Raw genomic sequence first — 23,003 nt, 5'->3', positions numbered from 1 at the left:
CCGCAGGATCCAAACGTACAAAAGAATCCATTATGATTCATGAATTAACTTTTTTTTTTTCCTTAAGTAAAAGTATCAATACTGCATTACTCTGTTACAAGTAAAAGTCCGGAATTTAAAATGTATTTGAGTAAAACTACTAAAGTATTAGTATAAAAATGTACTTAAAGTACCAAAAGTAAAAGTACTCATTATGCAGAATGCCCCATTTCAAAAGTTCTCAAATGGATAACATTTATGCAAATCTTTTGAAAATAGCAGATCTACAAGCTCACAATGTGTCGCGATGCTTGTAGATCGGCTATTTTCAAATGGCCGAAATGTATATAGGGTTGAAGTGGTTAATGTGTGTTTTGTGTTACTTCTACAAAGTAACTAGTAACTAAAGTGTTCAAATAATTGTAGCGGAGTAAAAATACAATATTTGCTTCTGAGATGTAGTGGAGTAAAAGTGAAAGAACTGTGTCCCCCAGGGTAGGTACCCTCACAAAAAACATGCAGTAATCCTGGTCTCTATACTGCCTCCCCCTGGTCAGTCGGGGCGACTGATGGAGGGGAAAGGAACTGGTTGGAATAACGTGTTCCTTCCACGCGCTACGTCCAACCATAGACTGTATAAATGAGATGGACAAACCCCCTCCGCTGCTTTCTACAGACCGAAAATGAATCCTTTGCTGCAGACTGTGGCTCCGCCATCTTTCACTACGCGTCAGAATGAGTTCAGACCATTATTGGTTGGGTAACTTGTCAATCAAGAGCGGGGGGCGGGGAATGAATGCTATTGGTTGTGTAGCGTGTCAATCAAATCATCCCGCCCCTCCTAGAGAATAGCCTACTTTATCGTCAATTTTATAATAAATAGAACCATAATTTAGCAAAACGCATATCCTGATGATTGAAAGGAGACTTTAAACTAGCGACTGGAAGCATATAGAATTTATGACAATTTTTATTACAGTAAGAAAATCGAGTCTGAAAGTTGGTAAAAACCCATCGGCTTGCGTTAAAATAAATTCTTTCTGAACTCACAGGTCGGCACGGGTGAAACAGCGCCTCTCGCTGGACATTTACTAAACATCCGGGTTGGCCTCATAGTAAATATCTCAGCCTTGCCCCTTGCGTCCAACCAGGGAAACTCTCCCCTGTCAGTTGACAAGAAGGTCAGTTGGCTCTCATGCATTGAAGGAGGCATGAGCTCGGCCCTGGCCTCCCTAGGTTGGCAGAGGGAAAGTAATGCCCAGGATTACATAGACAATTGGCACTGGGTGTAAAAAAAATGGGGTTACAAAATCGTGGGATAAAAATTTAAGAAGAAAACAAAAACAAAAAAAAGAAGTGAAAGTACTGAAAAGTGGAAACACTCCAGTAAAGTGAAAATACCTCAAAATTGTACTTAAGTACAGCAGTTAAGTAAACATACTTAGTTACTTTCCACCAATGGTTCCATGCATCACTGTGCTGTGTTGCTATCAGTTACATATCGCTGCCACCTACTGACAGCAACACAAAGTGCATGAAAAAGGCGTGCATGGTGAATTATGAATGCCGGCTGCCATCGAGACGCTGTCTGCCCACATTAAAATCAGCTCCAGTGAGAGTGAGAGTGTGGCCCCAGGGCGAAGAAGAAGAGCTGGCCTCAGCGAGACCCCGAGAGGAAGAAGGAGGGCTTTACTTACAGATATGAAGATGTTCAGCAGATTCTCAAGCGTAGGCAGCTGTGGGATGAGCTTCTGAACCACTTTGCTGAACGCCTCGAAGATGGAGTGGTCGTAGATGCTGGTTAGGTAGAAGCTGTGGGGGGGGGGGGGGGGGGGGGGGGGGTACAATTTTGAGGCGTTTCCAGTTTTCAGTGCTTTTAATTCTACTCCGCTATACATCTCAGAGGCAAATGTTGTACTTTTACTCCACTACACTACAACTTTAGTTACTAGTTTCTTTGCAGACATTAACCTCTTCAGCCCTATTGTATACCTAGTCTATTTGAAAATAGCCGATCTACAAGCTCACAACGGGTCGCATTGCGACGCGTTGTGAGCTTGTAGATCTGCTATTTTCAAACATTTTACTTTTGGTACTTCAAGTACATTTTGATTCCAATACTTTTGTACTTTTACTTTTGTAAATTTTTGAATGCATCGCGACGCATTGTGAGCTTGTAGATCGGCCATTTTCAAATGGCCGAAATGTGTATAGGGCTGAAGTGGTTAATGTAGGTTTTGTAATAATAATCAAAATCTGCAAAGTAAGTAGTAACTAAAGTTTTCAAGTAATTGTAGTGGAGTAAAAGTAAAAGTATTGAACATTGGAAACACTCAAAGTCAAAACATGTCAAAATTTGACTTTAAAGAGCTGGTGCCATGTTTTTGCACTTTTTCTGTTTTTCATGTGTCTATGAGGTTGATAGAACTTCATTAAGCCCCCTGGTGGTGGTTTTGTGGTGTTTTATGTCTTGACTATATGGAGTTTCTTCCTGGAGGCTGAAACCTTGAGGGTCAAACGTGCCAATAGAGAAACAGCGCTTTAGTGACATATTAAAAACATACCCTCCCCCTCATCCTCCTATCATTTTAGTAACCTCTGTAGTAGTGTCTGTCTGAGACCAAACCACTGAAGCCAAACGTGTGAGCCCAAACACGTTTCTGCCCGGTTCTCCTCGGTGCCTGGAGCTATTGATCTCAAATTGCGCACAGCCATTGACCATCACCATGCGCATGGAACTCCAAAGCCCGTTTTTCGATATCACTAAATCTCAGCTGTTTATTCCCATTTTTATGTCAAAAATTCTTCTGCCCGGTTCTCCTCACTGCCTGGCGCTATTGCTCTCAAATCGCGCACAGCCATTGACCATTACCATGTGCATGGAACTGTCGAGCCACTTCTTCGATATCACTAAATCTCAGCTGTTTATTCGCTTTTGGATGTCAAAGAATGTCGCCAGCCTCGCATCTACAGCCCCACTGCTTCACACAGTTGAGCGAACTCGCCTCCGCGGCCGTGTATGCGCGGCTCGCGCCTGTGTGTTCGCGCATGCACGTTGGGGAGGCACCGCGACATACTGTTGCCGTGTTGGCCTCTGTGTGTGTGTGTGTGTGTGTGTGTGTGTGTGTGTGTGTGTGTGTGTGTGTGTGTGTGTGTGTGTGTGTGTGTGTGTGTGTGTGTGTGTGTGTGTGTGTGTGTGTGTGTGTGTGTGTGTGTGTGTGTGCGCGCGCTCGCCCGCGACGGCTCGCGCCTGTGTGTTTGCGCATGCACGTTGGGGAGGCACGTGTCACAATGTAGGCTACATTATTTGTGTGTGTGTGTTCGCGACGGGCCACGGGCCGCATGAGGACGTACTGTGGTGTGTGTGTGTGTGTGTGTGTGTGTGTGTGTGTGTGTGTGTGCTCGCGACAGCTCGCGCGTGTGTGTGTTGGCAAATGGACTCTTATGGGTTTGTAACTCTGAGTGTACAAATGGAACCAAATGGACTCTAACGGGTCCATTTGGTTCCATTTGTACACTCTCAGAGTTAAATTAACATAGATTTTACGATATAAACTGGGGTCCAAGAGATAGAAATGCCATTAAATGGGGGTCCGTAGATTAATGCATGTCAAACTGGGGGTCCTTCAAATTAAAATGGTTGAGATTCACTGCTAGAGCCGAAAAAAAATCTTCTCTTATGGGGGTCCCTGGCATATCTTTTCAAATGGGGGTCCGCGGGCTAACAAGTGTCAATTTGGGGGTCCTTGACATGACAAAGTTTGAGAACCACTGCACTACACAGTACAAACTCACATTCCATCCCTGATAAACTGTCTGTTCTCAGCGCATAAGCCAAACTGCACACTTTGGGTACTCATATCCCCCTACGGGTACTTAGTTACTTTACACCACCGCACTGGAACAAGTCTGAATTTGGCTTGGGGTACGGCGGAGGAACCCCCTTTGTCGTTCCTCACCTCAGATGTATCCGTTCCAGGCCTGCGTCGGCCAGGTCGTCGTTGGCGCGCTTGTGGATGTCCCGTTGCTTCTCAATCTTGTGGTCGTCGGAGAGGCCGTCCACTTTGTGGATGAACACCTCAAAGTTGATGTCGGGGTTGACCTTGTAGGCCCGCGTCACGGTGAGGTGCAGCCGACTCAGAGCCTCCACGTAGTCGTCCTGCGGAGAGACCAGAGAGGAGTGACAGGGGTGGGAGAGGTACTCGGATGTTTTACTAAACCCATTTAGACCTGAGGCCGATTCTAAAAACGCCTTCTAAATCCTGACCTGAAGTTTTCTGAAAAACTTCAAATATGTATTCAAAAATTACAAATGATGCATGTTGCTATTTACTGTACATAGCAACGGGAACCCCAAAAGGGGTTCCGGTCTTGAATGCCCAAAATGGGTTAAGTAAAAAGTAGCAATAACGCAATATAAAAATACTCTGTTAAAGTGTTCAAAATGTTACTTGAGTAAAAGTACAAAAGTATTGGCCTCAAAATATACTTATAGTACCAAAAGTAAAAGTACTAAAATGTTTGAAAATAGCAGATCTACAAGCTCACAACGTACTACTTATATAACGGCGTTGTGAGCTTGTAGATCGGCTATTTTCAAATAGCCGAACTATACAGTATATATAGAGCTGGTTAGTGTATGTTTTGTAATACAAATATAAATCTAAAAAATAACTAGCGACTAAAGTTTTCAAATGATTTTGTGGAGTAAAAGCACAATAGTTTGCTCAGAGATGTAGCGGAGTAGAAGTTAAAGTATTGAAAATTGAAAATACTCCACTAAAAGTAAAAAAGAAAAAAGTACAGTACTTAAGTAAATGTACTTTGTAACATTTACACCACTGGCTTTTAGCAGGCCAAGTATTTAACTCTTCCCCCCAAAAAAGAAGCTGCAAGTCATTAATTGGTCCATATCGGCCCACGGTGCCGTGGCCGCCTGCAGAGTACTGGGGGAATTTGTAAGTGAGAGGCTTCTCACAGCACGTACGGCGCGGGTATCAAAAAGAAAGTCGAGATCAGAGCCGTGAGGGAGGCACGATTGATTTCTTCACGCGGTGTCCTTGGATGCATGAGATGTCTTTGAAATCCATTTGAAAGAAAATCGAGACTACGGGCTCCAACGGCGGCGTGGATACGAGCACCATCGACTTCCATTATAGAATTAACCCTTTAAGACCCGGGAACGCATCTGTGTGTAATTTTTGAGTGGTGCCAGCCACTCGTACACTTTACCGTGTGTGTGGGTCCGTCCGTCCGTCCGTCCGTCCGTCCGTTTGAGCACGGCCTCAACAGCTGCAGCTGATTGCAACACAAGGATGCAACCAGTTACACTAATTTAAAGGCACCACTCTCTTCACACTGTGGTGTGACTTTTTAGATTCCTTTGGCTATTCAAAAATAAACTATACACAAGCTCATAGCTCTGCTATTTTTTTGAAAAAGCATGAGACTTTGTGCAAATCTTTGAATATTTATACATTTTTAACTCAAATCTTTGCTTCGGGGGTCCCTGTAACATAACATTCTGAGATGGGGGGGGTCCGCGGACAAATACATATCATTTTGGGGGTCCTTGATATAATGCAATATACGTTTTTTTTTTTTTTTTTTTTTGGTGCCAGCCACTCCTACACTTGACCGTGTGTTTGGGTCCGTCCGTCTGTTTGAGCACAGCCTCAACAGCTGCAGTTGATTGCAACACAAGGATGCAACCAGTTACAGTAATTCAAAGGCACCACTCTCTTCACACTGGGTGTGATTTCTTTTTAACTGTTTAGATGACAAAATCCCCCAGAAGCAAAGATTTGAGTAAAACTTTTTCGCTTAAAAAAATATATTTTCAAAAGATTTGCACAAACTTTCACGATTTATTTAAAAAATAGCAGATCCACAAGCTTGTATATCTGCATTTTTTTTTAATAGCCAAAGATATAAAAAAATTACACACAGATGCGTTCCCGGTCTGAATGGGTTAAAGTAGAAGATAGGGTTAAGCAAAATAAACACGGGGTTGGTGTTTAAGATAGTCAAAGGGGCAGTGCCCTGTCTGAAGAAGACCTTAATGTGTCGAAACCCTAATAAAAGCCTTGACTGGGAGCTTCTTTTAAAATTTTCAGTGTGCAGACTTTATTATTTATTATGCAGTGCCCTCAATACCCTCATACAGTGGTGGAAAAAGTACTCAAATGTTTTACTTAAGTGAAATTATCAATAATGCAATGTAGAAGTACTCTGTTACAAGTAAAATTCCAGAATAGAAAATTTACTTGAGTAAAAGCATTGGTATAGTGGTACAAAAATGTTTGAAAATAGCAGATCTACAAGCTCACAACATCGGCTGTTTTCAAATAGCCTAGGTATAAAATAGGGCTAAACTGGTTAATGTATGTTTCATAACATAACAATTTATATCTGCAAAGTAACTAGTAACTAAAGTTTTCATAATTGTAGAGGAATAAAAGTATAATATTTGCCTCTGAGACGTAGTGGAGTAGAAGTGGGAGATACTCCAGTAAAGTAAAAGTACCTCAAAATTGTACTTAAGTACAGTACTTGAGTAAATGTACTTGGTTACTTTACACCACTGCCCTCATACCTGACTAAGTACTCCAAAGTGAGTGACACCCAAAGCCACAACACTAGAGGGAGCGACAACGATCTGGTAACACCCAAATATAGAACATGGGACATGTCTCAATCTACTAGTCTGCCGCCAAAATGTGGAATGCCCTGACACCATCCCTTCAAAACATGTAAATCATTGGCTTCTTTCAAAACTAGCCTGAAAAAAACATCAGGAGACCACAAGGGAGGTAAATGCAATTTCCCATAGAAAGGGGGTGTCATTCACTGACAACATTTTGCTCCTTTTTCTCCTTTGTACATAGTATTTTTCGTTGTGTTATTTTTTTTAATGCTATGTTGATTAATTGAATGCATAGGACCGCAATGGAAACAAGTCCCCAGGACTTTTTTGTGTCATCCTTTTAGCCTAAATGACTGACAGTACCACACGCTGTTTACCTTTCTGACTAATAAAGTATTCAATCAATCAATCAAAAAAGTATGGAACTACTGATTGAAGTGTCCACACACACACACACACACACACACACACACACACACACACACACACACACACACACACACACACACACACACACACACACACACACACACACACACACACACACACACACACACACACACACACACACACACACACACACACACACACACACACACACACACAGCCAGCCTCTTTCAGTGCCACGCTATAAAAAAAAATGAATTCAGGAAAACGAATTAAATGAATAAAGAGAGAAAAAAAAAAAATCAAATTCTGTAATCAAATCAAACCCAATTTCTGATGAAAAAAAACATTGTGCAGACAGAATGAAAAAAGTATTGCCGTATTAGCCGCTGTCACTTTTTCTATGGTCGCTTGATAATAAAAGCACTTCTTCAGAAGAAAGCGGCGCTTTCATGAAAAATGAAATTACATTTTCTTTGAAATCCCTGCAAGGAATGTTGGGCAAAAAAGAAAAAAGTAAAACATAAATAAAAACGGTGTAAGTCTAATTATGATGAATGGTCCGCATTTAACAGGGAAAGTACAGCAGCCGTGTTCTCTGGGTAATGTGCTCTCATTTATCACTTTCGCCACACCGGCGCTGACAAGAACTAGACGTTTGCCTCTGTAGGCACGGTCCGTGTCAGCGAAGGGGAGGGTGACGCAACGCGACGCAGATGTTCCATCGTCAAACGAACAGCTCTACCGTCGCAACGACTTCGAATCTGGGGAGGAAAAAAGTGACAGCTCTATTATTTTGTCCTCTCTGTATCACCAAATAGCCGATGATGCCGAACCATAATTTCCATCATGTGCGACCCACAGGGCTGAAATAATGTATTCTATGAACCACCACCACAGGCTGAAGGCTTTATTAAAAAGGAGTGACTCAGAGCACAACCTTTTGTGCTTAACAGAAGGCTTGAAGGCTACATGAATAGAAACACTCAGGCTGTGTATTTCGGTTCGTCGTTGATGATTATCAGAGGACAGTGGTTCTCAACCTTTTCTGGATCAGGGCCCACTTGAGCAAGTACTGTACTTCAGTACACTTTTGAGGATGTTTTTTACTTTACTTGAGTATTTCCAATGTTCAATACTTTCACTTCTACTCCACTTCATTTTATTACGGGGCCAGGCTTCCAGCATGGACCCGTATTGTTATTCGCAGTATTCCATTTCTTCTTCTTCTTCTTCTGCCGTTTTTGCCAGTTCTGGCTGAACCGTGCATACGCTTTTTATGAAACTCGGCCATATGATAGATGGTCATGAAAAACGATCAAAAAATAAATCTCACAATCTTTCGTCAAAAGGTGGCGCTATAGCACTCAGTTGAAAATGCCAACTTTGAACAGGTACAACTCATGCCCTGTTTTACCTACAGCCATAAAACTTCAACACACACATGCGTCTCCTCATGATGAACAACTTTCACACTCTGACTTTTGACCTCTGACCCTTAGATCTCCCACCATTTCGAATTATATGAAAAACAGTTAAAACCTATCTCCTCCTGGGATTTTTGAGTAATCTGCACGAAGCTTTTTACACATGAACTTTGGACCTATACCAAAAAACGTTTGCAAAATATCTTCCATAAGTGAAAGAATGAAGCTTTAATGAGCCAATGAATATTGCAGTTTTATGACAATTATTCATCTGCCCCTAACACATACATGCAGACTTACCATTCTTTGAAACTTTGCAGAAATGTAAAGGGCCATTCCAAATATCACTGAAACCAATCTTACTCCAATTGGTGAAACGGGGGCGCTATAGCAATTTTTTGAAAATTGAAACTTTAAACAGGCAAAAGTCCTGCCTCGTTTGGCCGACAGCCATTAGACCTGCTTACACATGTGCCTTGACTAATGAGGAACACATCTATCACGTTAACCAGTAAGCACCGCCCTTATATTGTCCGCAATCTTGAGCAGTTTGAAAAACACTTAAACCCAGGATTTTTCAGCTATTTGCGTGAAACTGTATCATCTGTGTGATCTCCTTTCACAAGTTCTTGTCTGTTGGTGGCTTCTCGCTTAAATGTGTGCCCCACAACCTGAAGGTCACCAGTTCAAGCCTCACTTGGTGCAGACTTCATCTAAGTTGCATTTCACACAACATGACTATCAATGAATACATCTGCAATTGTTAAAGATAACATGAAATACTTAATTGAGTGTTTTTTACATACTTCATTGTGAAAATAGCTGATCTACAATCTCACAACTTTTCAGATAGCAATGAGAGTACGTTTTTTCAATGTATAACATACTTCATTGTGAAAATAGCCGATGTACAATCTGACAACTTTTAATGGTTTGTGAGGAGATGTACAATTTCTTCATTGGTAAATGTTTTTTGAACGAGTGATCTTTGTGTTAGTGAAACAGGGGCTTGGGTCATGACAGAGCGCAACATTTTGTGATCCTCAACAGACAATATCAGCCTGGACAAAGCTATAGCACTATAGGTAGTGTTGCAGCTACCTAAGAGTGCCTCACGATCGCAAGGTTGCCGGTTCAAGCCTCACTTGATGCAGACTCATTTAAGTTGAATTGCAAAAAACATGACTCAATCTATTCCGTTTCCATGGCTCTCTCTCTCTCTCTCTTCAATCTATTCCGTTTCTATCTTCAATCTATTCCGTTTCCATGTCTCTGTCTCTCTCTCTGTCTCTTCAATCTATTCCGTTTCTTTCTTCAATCTATTCCGTTTTCATGTCTCTGTCTCTTCAATCTATTCCGTTTCTATCGAGCTCTGGTTGACCCAGGTACGATTCCAGGCCAGGTCAGCAAATGTGTCGATGAAATGATATTTGTCCCTGAGCAAGACTCTTAACCCCTAATTGCTCACAGGCCCTCATTGTAAACAAGACCGCAAGGACTTTCATGAACTGACCTGTTAAAGGAATTATCATTTCTCTCTCCTGGCCCGTATTATCGCTGCTTGCAGCTATATTTTTATATTGATATTATTTATATTTTCATTGAGGCAAATATTATACTTTTACTCTAGTACAATTATTTGAAAACTTCAGTTACTAGTTACTTTGTAGATTTTGATTATTATTACGAAACATACATTAACCACTTTAGCCCTACACTGTATATACATTTCGGCCATTTGAAAATAGCCTATCTATAAGCTCACAATGCGTCGTGAGCTTGTAGATCTGCTATTTTCTAAAGATTGTTGTACATTTTATACATTTGAAAAGTTGTGAAACGGAACACAGTTCTTATTTGACACGATATTAAACGCGTCTATGGGAATTCAGAATGGGGGGGAAAACGCGACCCAGGTAGGATGCATAAATTGCGTAAAAGTCAGACTTCGGTGCTCTATACTGGCAGTGTTCACATGAAATTTGGTCCAGTGGTTTGCGTGCCTGCCTGCCAGACGCACACACGCACGCACACAATTGTGCTGCTCACCTCACAAAAGTCCATGGTCATAATAAATCTATCAATCCATGCTTAACAAAGCATGCTGCTGTCATTCTCTTCTTGCTCAATTTAGTTTTACAAGGTGACAGGTACAGTGTTTCATGAATAATCATCATTGTCATGTGTATCAGCGTATGTATGTATTAATAATGTATGACTTATCAGAGACAAGGTGATTATAGTACAGAATTCACTCGACATCCTCAAACGTCCTGCTGCATTCCCTTTTATATGGTCAATTGTCATCATATGCTGATCATGGTTGAGTAAAATGTTTGAAGAGTTTCAAATTACCTTTCACACATTGAAACAACTGAATGCATTAATTTGGATTGTATTTACTCTTTAAGACCGGGAACGCATCTGTGTCATTTTAAGATTTCTTTGGCGATTCAAAAATAGCAGATATACCAGCTCATAGCTTGTAGATCTGCTATTTTTGAAAAATAAATTTGTGCAAATCTTTGAATATATATATATATATTTTTAAAGAGAACTTTTTTAACTCTTGTTACAACTTCTGGACAAATACATATCATTTTGGGCCTTGACAAGAAACAGTTTGGGAACCACTGATATTATAGCTGTTTATAGCTGGTTATAGCCGTTATATCTGTTTTTTCAAAAAGAACTGTTGAGATTTAGAACACATTTGTAGAATCGCCAAAAGCAAAGGTTTGAGTTACAAATGTTTTTATTTATATATATATATATATATATATATATATATATATATATATATATATATATATATATATATATATATATATATATATATATATATATATATATATATATATATATATATATATATATATATATATATATATATATATATATATATATTTCTTTTTTTTTTTTTTTTTTCAAAAGATTTGCAAAACTTAAGATTTTTCAAAAATAGGAAAAAGAAAAAAAATGTGTGCAAATCTTTGAATATATATATTTTTAAAGCGAACATTTGTACCGCAAATCTTGGTTTCTGGGGGTCCCTGGAACTAAATATTTTACAAACGTTCACTTTAAAAAATATATATTTAAAGATTTGCACAAATTCTCACGATTTTTCTAAAAATAGCCAAAGAAATCTACAAATGACACACGATTCCCGGTCTAAGTGGGCTGAAGGAGCAGGAGAGGCAGGAGATGTTGACAAAGCCATTTCTTTTTGTTTTACCTCAATCAACATAAATTAAATAAAATATATGCTACGTAGAAAACAAGATCAACCGACTGCACTATGGAGCAGAAATGTGGTCAGCATGCCACTGAAAAAAAAACGAAGGCATGAAACAAACGGGGAACCAGGTTTTCCAATGAAATTACACTCTGCTTTCAGGAACTATTCCCTGGTTGGTCTGGGCCCACCGCAAGGCCGTCCAAAAAGACACGACATCAACTTCAGATGCTTCCCATCAAGATAATAAATAGCCAGAGATGCTCGTAGGCCTGCGTCCTGCGTCGCTGACGCACCATATTGCGAAAGGACGCATTCATGACAACTCTAGTGCGTCCATGGGACGCAGCTCCGATTAGCTCCGATAATATATAATATTTGTCAGCTGTGATCTACATGGACTCTCTCGGTTAGGCACCGTTGGTGGAGAAGTATAACTCTCCGGTTAGACACCGTTGTACTGGAGAAGTATAACTCGGTTAAACGGCGTTGTGTGGCAGAAGCAGCAGCACAGCCCCTCGCTGTTAGTCTACGCTACACACACAGAGAGAGAGAGAGAGAGACGGCATGAGGACCTGCTCTTAAACGTGTTAAAACGTCTTGGATAGACCACTGTCTGGAATAATAACTGATCATCATACATACAGGTCTACTACTAATCTTTGTTGCTGTTGTCATCTTAAATTGACCAGCCAAAGTAAAATCCCCGATTTTAGAGTGTTCTCCCACTTGCTTGGAGATCAGAGTGAGTGGTGGATTAACGCATGTTGCCAATCAGCTGTGTAACATTAGCAGGTTTTTTTTTTTTTTTAAACGTTTTGTTTATTCATTTTTGTTATTTTACATACTCATAGGTAGTACAGACACTTATTGAAGTAATTAAGCAAATAAACAGAGTATCTCCAAACAGTGAGAGTAAGATATAAACAACTAACATTAGCAGGTTAACGATGGCTCGTTGATCCTATGCATTTGACCCTGATTTGACCACAAAGGCAAACAAAAGCACTAATTAATGGCAGCTGTAAGTAACCGGTTGTCTATCGTCTGTGTCTTGTGTATGTTTAATAGGCAACTGGATGTTTTCTGTAGCTTAGAGATATCATAACAATTAATTCCCTGAAGAGGGTAGACCCTCTCCCTCATGCTAAACTTAAAGTGACTTATAAGGTTCCACTTCTCCTCAAAAAGACAACTTTATTTTCCTTTCTCAATGACAAGCCTAATAGTATTATTGCATGTTGACTATGTGCAATAACTGCAAGCCAATGTTCATAGGCATTGTCAGTATTTGTCTTCATTATTTCTTGAATTCCTATTTCTTTATTTGCCAATACTTCCACTGTAAGCCAGTGTTTTCAGTCTACACAATAAATAGTAAAAATAAATTCTACATTCATAAATAATACAAAATAAAATAATAATAATGATTAAAAGGTTCTATGATTAAATGTATTCTATTGGTCAAAGGTATGGTAAATCCACCTGTTGCCCACTACTAGTATTTCTTACCATAAGGTGTGCTAATACTACAGAATCATATACATTTGAAAAAATATATTTATGATTTTTTAATATATGTATATATATCGGTATCGGTCTTGAAAAGCAGGAACGGGTCGCACTGATCTAGATCTGCTATTTTCACAATATGTATCTGTGGAACTGAATCAAACTAAATTAAGTGCCTCAACTCCTAATTCCTCAGGGTGGGGGGTCCCCAGTTAAAATATGATTATTTTGGGGGGTCGCTGCCTGAAAAGGTTGAGATCCACTGCATCAGGATATAATGTACACAGTCACACACGCATAGAAGATATGGAGATTGGAGATCAAAGAAAACGATAGGGGGGGGACGTGTAATTGGGGACCCATAAAATGTCCCTGGGACCCATCTAAAAGACCACCCTTGCATCCCAGGACCCATTACATTGAAAACCTAGCAACATCACTGAATAGCTGTCCCCATGAAGAGGAGAGTCATCAAAACCTGTCACTATTACGAAAATAGCACACTTTTCTAGTATAGGCTTTCTGACAGGTAGCTTCCAAAGTGTAATATGAAGTTCCCCACCTAGCCTCTTGAGATGAGAAAGATAAACGTTGCGGCCGATGAACTGTGTGTGACAGAGCCTTCCCATTTGAAATGTGGGTGGCAGTTTATGTTCTTTATCAGGATGCATTTACCAGATCTCAACCCATTTCAGGGCTTATGTGAGATTCTGGAGTTGCACCAGTGTTGATCTTGACAGCAAATTTCGATTTAGTTTTAGTCATAGTCTTTTGAATAAAATTCCATTTAGTTTTAGTCATATTTTAGTCATCTGAAATGTTTTAGTTTTTGTCTAGTTTTAGTCGACTAAATATCACAAGATTATAGTCGACTAAATCTACAGTTGATTTAGTCGACTAAAATGTATTTTGGCGGTGCCTTGATGGCGTCGTAATGGCTGATTTTACACTTGGTTGCATGCTGAAAATAGCCGATCTACAAGCTCACAACGCGTCGCAGCGCGACGCGTTGTGAGCTTGTAGATCCGCTATTTTCAGAGTGCAACACCCGAGCACCCGAATGTATTTAGTCTCAGTTTCAGTCATCGTAGCTTAGTTTTTAGTAGTCATAGTTTTAGTCGAAGAAATCAACACTGAGCTGCACCCAGTCTTGGTGTTGGGCCATGAAAGTGTTTGCAGACTGCACGACAGATTGCACGACAGACTGCACGGTTTTGGCTATACAGTTTCATCAGCTCCTGAACAGAACGACCCAAGACGCTTACAACAAAGAGTGTTACATGTTTTGCCATGACGATAGGTTAACACATCAACCCTATAGCATCCCTATTCCAGGCATGTCATAATAGGCAAAAATAGCAGATGTACAAGCTCACAATGTGTTGCGTGGTGATGCGATGTGAGCTTGTAAGTCACCTACTTTCAGTGAAGAGATTTGCAACGCTGGTACAGTAGTTCTGCTATTTTTGGCTAAAATGGATGCCGTGTGGTTAATATAATATACATTTACTCAAGTACTGGACAATTTTGAGGTACTTTTACTTTACTGGAATATTTCCAATGATCAGTACTTTTACTTCTACTCAACTACATCTCAGAGGCAAATATTGTACTTTTACTCCACTACAATTATTTGAAAACTTGAGTTACTAGTTACTTTGCAATTATAAATTATTATAAAACATGCATTAACCACTTTAGCCCTATTTTATACCCAGGCCATTTGAAAATAGCCGATCTACAAGCTCACAACGCGTCGTGCTGCTATTTTCAAACATTTTAGTACTTTTACTTTTGGCACTTTACGTACATTTTGATACCAATACTTTTGCACTTTCACTCTCACTCATTTCTACATTGCAGTATTGACACTTTTACTTAAGTAAAACATTTAAGTACTTTTTTCCACCACTGGTCAGTACTTCTTCTTCTCGTGGCGAGCCCCTCCTCACCTGCGAGTCGATGACGAAGATGAGCGCGCCGGTGCCCCGGAAGATCATTTCGTAGTCGAAGGTGGGGTCGAAGAAGTCGATCTGGCCGGGGAAGTCCCAGATCTGGAAGCTGACGAAGGAGCTGTTGGAGACGTCCTCGCGGCAGATCTTGTTGGTGCTCTCCAGGAACAGCGTCTCGTTGGGCGACATCTTGTGGAACACCACCTTCTGGATGGAGGACTTGCCGCTCCGTCGCAGGCCCATCAGCAGGATGCGCGGCTTCACCTCGCCGCTGAGCGGGTCGCTGTAGCCCTGGACTGCAAGACACGAAACACGTAAGTAACGCAATAGTCCTCAAAATGTTTTACTTAAGCAAAAGTGTCGATTCCACAAGGTAGAAGGTCTCTGTTACAAGTAAAAGACCCTGTGTTCAAAATTTTACTTGAGTAAAAAGGACAAAAGTATTAGCGTCAAAATACACTTAAAGTACTAAAAGTAAAAGCGCTGAAATGTTTGAAAATAGCAGATCTACACGCTCACAACGCGTCGCGACGCGTTGTGAGCTTGTAGATCTGCAATTTTCAAATAGCCTGGGTATAAAATTGGGCTAAAGTGGTTAATGTGTGTTTTATAATATAATAATGTATATCTAAGTGTAACTAGTAACTAAAGTTTTTAATTAATTGCAGTGGAGTGAAAGTATAATATTTGCCTCTGAGATGTAGTGGAGTAGAAGTAAAAGTATTGAAAATGGGAAAGTAAAGTAAAAAAATCCTCAAAAGTGTACTTAAGTGCAGTACTTGAGCAAATGTTCTAAGTCACTTTACACCACTGTTCTGTACTATATACACCTTGGTTCCCAAACTTTTTCCATGTCAAGGACTCCTAAATGTATGTGTATTTGGCCGCGGACCCCCCATCTGAAAAGATTTTGTGCCAAGGACCCCCGCATACAGGATTTGTGGTGTGAACATTTTCAAAGAATGTCAAGATGACAGTGACAATTTAAGAACTTTTAAAGGAGACACACCATGAATTTAAAAAATATATTTGATATTCAATATCATATGGTGTATGTCCCTCAAACCATTTTCAAAAGGTTTGAGCCTAAATCAACACTCAGATATACTCATCCCAAGTCAATTCTCTCAGGCTTATAAAGCACGTTCACCTGCAATACCACATTGTCCTGTTAGGGTGGGGGGGGGGGGGTTAGAACTGAAAAACGGGAGGAATATTTCCCAGACGTGACGTAGGCAGGGGGAACAAATCTGACAGACTGTTTTCAGACCAATTTACATAGAAACCACAGATAGCCTATGAAAGCCAGCATGCTCGAAGTCGGGTATTTTTTGGAACAGAAGAGAGGTGGGGGAGACCAAAAACACACAAAAATGAAGAAAAAGTTAAAATTCATGGTGTAGACCCTTTAAGACTTTAATAACTCAACAAAAAAAAAGAAAGAAAAGAAAAAGACCATTACTGCATCAAAAGTAATCAACAAACTATACTATAAGAACTGGTCAAACATTGGCCAAATAATATGAGAAAGAGGCAAACATTGTGAAAATAGCCGATCTACAAGCTCACAACGCCTCGTAGATCGGCTATTTTCACAATATTTATCCGTGGGAACTGAGTCAAACTAAATGTAATCTACTATTCCAAGTGCTTGTCAGGGTGGGGTGGAGGTCCCCAGTTGAAATATGATTATTTTGGGGGGGGTCGCGGCCAGAAAAAAAGTTTGGGAACCCTTGTACTAGTACTTAACACATTGAGTGCCAGGGGTTTTTCAAAACAGGGTACCTCCAGTGCCTGGAATTTTAACCATTTTTGGACCTTTTTCAAGTAGTCACCAAACATTTTCAGTGATCACGTCCTCACGGTGATCCCCTCATTACACACATAGAGGTCTCGTACAATCCGGGGAAAAAGATTAAAAACATTCTGTAATCCGTTCCATAGTTGCAGCCAGTTGAAAATAGTCAAAAATACATCGTAAAAACAAAAAGTACACAGGAGCCGAGATACAGGCTTTTGAAGTCATAACTCAACCAGGAGGTGGATTGGAGTCTAAATCTTCGTAAAATCATATCTCCTGGTGCTGTGAAGGAGAAAAAAAAAAAAAAAATTGAAAAAAAAAAGTGTGACTTTGAGAGAGCTGTTTCACCGTACAATGTAAGTCAATGAGGAGCATATTTTGAATTATCAATTTCTAATCAATGGAGCAATTATTTTTGATTTCTTGTCCACCTTTGGAGTTACATAATGGCAAGGTAACTACACAACCCAAACCTCTAACAAAGTGGTCTTGCCCTTTAAGTAATTTTTTTTGGAGTTACTTTCACTCTACATTTTAAATAGTAGTGATCCGTGCCATTTAATTATACTGCGAGTAAAGAAGAGAGCCAATCAACTTACTGAATGAGGAACAGACCAGCGATCAGTAAACCACAACTGCTCAAGTTGTGTCAGTATGTAAACAGACAAAAACAAACAGTACACATCATGCAACAGCTTTAACCCTTTAAGACCGGGAACGCATCTGTGTGTCATTTTACGATTTCTTTGGCTATTCAAAAATAGCAGATAAACAAGCTCATAGCGCTCAAAAAAGAATAATTTAGATAGATAGAGATATCCACCCACCCACCCACACACACACACACACTTAACTCAAATCTTTGCTTTTGGGGGTCCCTGGAACAAAAACAAAAACCCACTGATATAGCAACATACGTTTTTTTCAAAAAACTGTTAGTCGGCCAAATTGCACTAATTTTCACGATTTAAAAAAATAAAAAAGCCAAAGAAATCTAAAATGACACAGATGCTTCCCCTGATTGAATGTCTTAAGTAAAAACCATTACAAATGAAGGCCCTATACATAATTGATGAAAAATGAGATGAGCCAACCCTCTCTGGGAAATGAAAATGGCTGTGAGGAACCACCAGGAGATGACAGTGAGATCGAATCTGAAAATAGAAATGATAGTCATTTGTTCATAAACCTGCAATAACCATATTGCTCCATATGTGGCTGATGACAAATGGCTCTGTGGATATCACCAGAGGGCCTCACATAGATATGCGTTATTATTGAAGTACATGGCATCTATCATCTCAGTAACACACTCTGTCCACCGTCTGTGTGAGTGTGCGTGCGTGCATGCGTGTGTACGGGTGAGTGGTGGAAAAGGACTCAGATATTTTACTTAAGTAAAAGTAGCAAAAGCACACCAAAAAACGTAGACCTGCGCCACCAGCAGGTCTAATTTTGCAAAACACATTTTTGGAACAAAATGCCTCAAATCATGAATGCAGTGTCCGATTGCAGTGAAAAGTCCATGAACAAATGGCACCTTTTTAACATTGGCCTAGTATAGCGCCACCAGGAGGCCACAATAACGTACCTGACCTGGCGGAGACCTGTGCTCCGAGGTGCACTTTTGCACATCTGCAGTCAGTGGTTTGTGGTGATCTACTCTTCCATTGAGACCTTTTAGAGCCTGCTGTGACACCTACTGGAGACACTTGGTACTGCTGCCTAAAGCTCACACCGATATAATTTGACACACACACACACACGATGGAATGCACACGATCACACTACCCGTCATTCCAATGACAGCATTTTTTACAGTATGTTGCTGTGATTCTCTGCCAACTATAGCAACATTATGTTCCATACACTTAGGATTTTGTCACTACAGTGTGGGTAAAGACTTGGAAGTTCAACTGAACACAAATGAAAACTGTATTAAAAGTGGTGTCAATGTTGATGAGTTTAGTCCAGTTTGACTTTTGAACATAATTGACTAACAAACTGTAAAATCCTGCACTTATTTTAATGACTACTGTGTTATTTTAGTGTGTGTTAATACAATGTAGTCAGTGGTTTGTGGTAGTCTCCCTACTCTTCCATTGAGACAATTTAGAGCCTGCTGTGACACCTACTGGCCGACACTTGGTACTGCTGCCTAAAGCGTGATTGAGAGGGCCGTCTCTCTCTCTCTCTGCAGTAAATACAGAAAAGAACAATAACTTGTGTAAGTACAAATACCATTCAACTTACATCACAATATATCACAATACTGCAATAATATAGTATGCAATATACTAGGCATGCACATACACTGACTGAGGTAAATAGGTTATCACAGTAGCCCATGTGGTCAGATATAAATAGCACTTATCTGTTATCTCTAACAAGTGCATTAACTTCACCATAAACATTACAACACCTTTCCATACAAGCTGCTCACTAGCATCAAACATAAACCAACGACTCCAATAGTAATCACTGCAGCCTTGCACTGCCCTAAAGTGGCTTAATTGGACATCAAAGGGCTGACGCAGCTGTGGCATGGGACGTAATGGCGACGCCCGTGGAATACACATGTCCAAACATATCATAGACCTGACTTGCTGTAAAGTGCTAGCTTAAACATATAAATGCACACATACATCGGTCCTAAATGTAGCTACTCTCTTAAATGATACATAAACATCACATCCCAAATGAGGTATAATTAAGTGGGCTTAAGGCACGCACTGAACCAAACACTCACTGTCAATCAGAGCAGCAAACATAGAAACGGCAGTAACTCAGATAAACTACTTATCCTAAGCATGGTAAGAATACAGTAGACATTACTATAACTAAACAATGCACTTACAGTAATCAAAGACGCACACTGGTAGTTTGTTGCAGGTGAACTGGATTCACCACCGCTCTCTGCTACCATAGGGTTAAAAGCAATCTTCTTTTCGCAGATGAGTAAGGCTGGGACCGAGGTTATGTTAAAAGGGCTGCTGAATGAACGCCCCACAATGCATTGAACACTTAAGGTGGCAGGTACATGTTACTCTAAACACAGCTCTTAAGGTAGTACCAAAGAGATAAATGATAGTCAACATAATGTTATGCTTGGAGCCTTTGCCTTTCTAGTAGTCAGGCAGCACCGTTCTACTTGCTGAGCCAGCAGATGATGATGATAGTGAGTATTATAATTTAATGACACCTGCACATTAAATTATAGGTCAATATATAATGGGGGGGGTTTATCAAGGGTCCTGGGAATATTTATGTATTTTGTGAAAGTTTTTGTTCATTGATGTTGTAACCTCCTGCATCGTGTAGTTTGCCACGCTTTCTCCCTGGATCTATTTATTGCGGCCGTGTTTCATTTATTTTTATAGGCCTGCAGAAACATGCCATCTCTCATTAACGTACAGTAGGCTAGGCTACATAGTTATTCGTCCACTGAAATAGTCATGGAGACATCACATGAGTCATCGTGAAACAATTATGATTCATGGTCACACACTATTTCAGTAATATAATTAAATTGATTATATCTTATTGTATAGAGGATATGCGTGTGACATCATTAGAGCCATATGAAATCCGTGTTAACGGAATCGCGGACGGAATCGCGGAAATGACCAATAAAAATGGAATTGGAATAAAACACGGAATATTGCAGAATTTGGAAAAAAAAAAAAAATCGCGGTAAAATTTTTTTTTTTACCGCGAATTTTTACAAATCCACGGGACACCACCATTTTGCATGGCCACATCCTACTTTATAAACAGTAAAATCCACGTAGAAATAGTCTTAGAAAGACGATAGAAACAATAATACATGCGCGACGCCATTTTGCGCATGCTCAGACCGAAGTCACCGAATTATTTTGGGAACATTTTTGCGTATAACACAACAAGGGCCATGTATGGACTGTTATATCTTGAACATTTATTCATTTCCACTTACCAGACACTTTTTTTTATGGTAAAAATGAGCATAAAAAGCAAAATACAGAATTCAGAAATATTAAAATGGAAAAAACAGAATTTGGGAAAAAATAAAACGGAATTGGGAAAAAAATAAAACGGATTTCATATGGCTCTAGACATCATCATCAAATCCGGAAGTTATGCAGGAATGCCTACTGAGAGTCAAAAAAATACTTTCTGGCCTTGACAGCCCATGCAAACAGAAAAGTCATATCTGATTGCATTAAACAATGTTAAACTCACTTTGCATGTTGCTTTGCCACTCGCTTTGCCACTCGATGTGCCATTCACTTTAAGCATGCGCATATCCTCTATTGATTTCATTTTATTTGAACGCAGGATCATTAAAATGAGTTCATATACAAACACATGTGTTGAATTAACTGTGGAAAAACTTGAAGAACAAGGCACTGGATTAATTAAGCTTGGCTGTTAGCCTGCTCCTGACCAGGCTAACTTCACAGCTAAATTGCCATAACTAAGGCAGGATTGCGTCAATTTTCTTTTGTGAAATCTAGACATGGATAAACTTAGCCAGGGTGAACTGGCTAAACTAATCTGGCAAGATAGTTCAGCTTTCATGAAACTGATTAATCGCAAATCCTGGCCAAATTAAGCCAGGATAGGTGTTAAAGCCAGGCTTAAGCCCTAATTCTGCTTTTGTGAAATATGGCCCTGGTCTATGAAAAAAAGTCCAAAAGAAGCAACTATAATAGGCCACATGAGCACTTCAAACCTATATATGTTGGCGATTAAACAATGTGCATATTCATATATATATATATATATATATATATATATATATATATATATATATTGGCTATTTGAAAATAGACGATCTACAAGCTCACAGCCGTTCTACCATTATTTACAAGCAACTTCAGAAAAACAAGCCCAATGTGGCTTATAATAATCAGACCAGGCAACACTGCAGACAGGGAGAAAGGAGAGGTACTATTACATGTGGCATCTGACTGGCACAGTGATTGGTTTTATAATTGTAACGCCCAAACCACTATGCACAATGTAACGGGTAGTGCAGATGTTTTGTGAGTAAGGCAGGTGACCCAAAATAGCAACTTTTGCGGGGGAATGCCCCCTGCCTAGTCCTAAAGCCCAAATGAGTGGGTTTAGCCAGTTCGGCTAAACCAGTGTCAGTGTCTACTAACAAAATTAACCTTATAGTTAATATAACTCATATATAACCAAATGAACCTTATAGTTAATATAACTCATATATAACCAAATGATCCTTATAGTTCATATAACTCATATATAACCAAACGCAAAAATCCAACATTCTCCTCAGGACAAAACACCAGTTATAAACACACTCATGCTTATGGTTTTATTAAAGTAATCAATTGAATACAATAATATTGATACTCAAACACAATGATGACATGATTGTGAGGAGAAGGACGATTATATACCATAGGCACAAATGGTTTATATAAGCAGTGGTGGAGAAAGTACTCAGATATTTTACTTAAGTAAAAGTAGCAATACTTGGATTCTTGGAAAAAATCCACAAGACCATGAATCCACACATTTGCATTGACAAGGCATTGGCAGATTCCGCCCCAGAGGTAAAATAAAAGTGTGGTGGGAGCGCGCCCTTACAAGTAAAAGGCCTGTGTTCAAAGTGTTACTTGAGTAAAAGTAAAAAAGTAATGACATCAAAATATACTTAAAGTACATAAAAGTAAAAGTACTAAAATGTTTGAAAATTGCAGATCTACAAGCTCACAAGGCGACGCGTTGTGAGCTTGTATATTATTGTATGATCTTGTTTTTCTAAATGAAAGCTCCACAATAACATCTATAGTTTTTCCAAAATAAAATGTCCGAACCCAGTTAAAAAAAGAAAAAAAGAAAAGTTCCATACATTTTTAACAATCCCCATTTTTTTTTCTTTTAAAAATAAAACCCCCTCACATTGTTTTCTTTTCAAAATTAAATCCCCAAAACCAGTTAAAAAAGTCCCATACATCAATAACAACAATCGCCCAAAAAATGTTTTTCAAAATAAAAGCATCTACATAGTTGCCCCCAGATGTAGTATTTGTTTTCGTTTTTTCAA

At 39.5% G+C, this 23,003-nt stretch overlaps 1 protein-coding gene across 1 annotated transcript in view; it reads right to left on the bottom strand.

Moving 5' to 3' along the window:
- The window catches only part of LOC311035975 (ras-related GTP-binding protein D-like), a gene marked incomplete at its 5' end in the record, with an annotated part of 72,571 nt that extends 53,083 nt beyond the window's left edge, over window positions 1–19,488 (bottom strand). Inside the window, 4 exons of the mRNA XM_084044502.1 lie at window positions 1,677–1,791; window positions 3,939–4,138; window positions 15,142–15,437; window positions 19,476–19,488. Of these exons, the coding sequence (XP_083900628.1) occupies window positions 1,677–1,791; window positions 3,939–4,138; window positions 15,142–15,437; window positions 19,476–19,488 (624 nt within the window). The remainder of the gene's footprint in view (window positions 1–1,676; window positions 1,792–3,938; window positions 4,139–15,141; window positions 15,438–19,475) is intronic.
- Between the last annotated feature and the right edge of the window lie 3,515 nt (window positions 19,489–23,003).

The sequence above is a fragment of the Gymnoscopelus microlampas genome (assembly GCF_963454915.1).
Source record: "Gymnoscopelus microlampas genome assembly, chromosome: 20".
Classification (NCBI taxonomy): Eukaryota; Metazoa; Chordata; class Actinopteri; order Myctophiformes; family Myctophidae; genus Gymnoscopelus; species Gymnoscopelus microlampas.
This window is presented reverse-complemented; position numbering and strand designations above follow the sequence as displayed.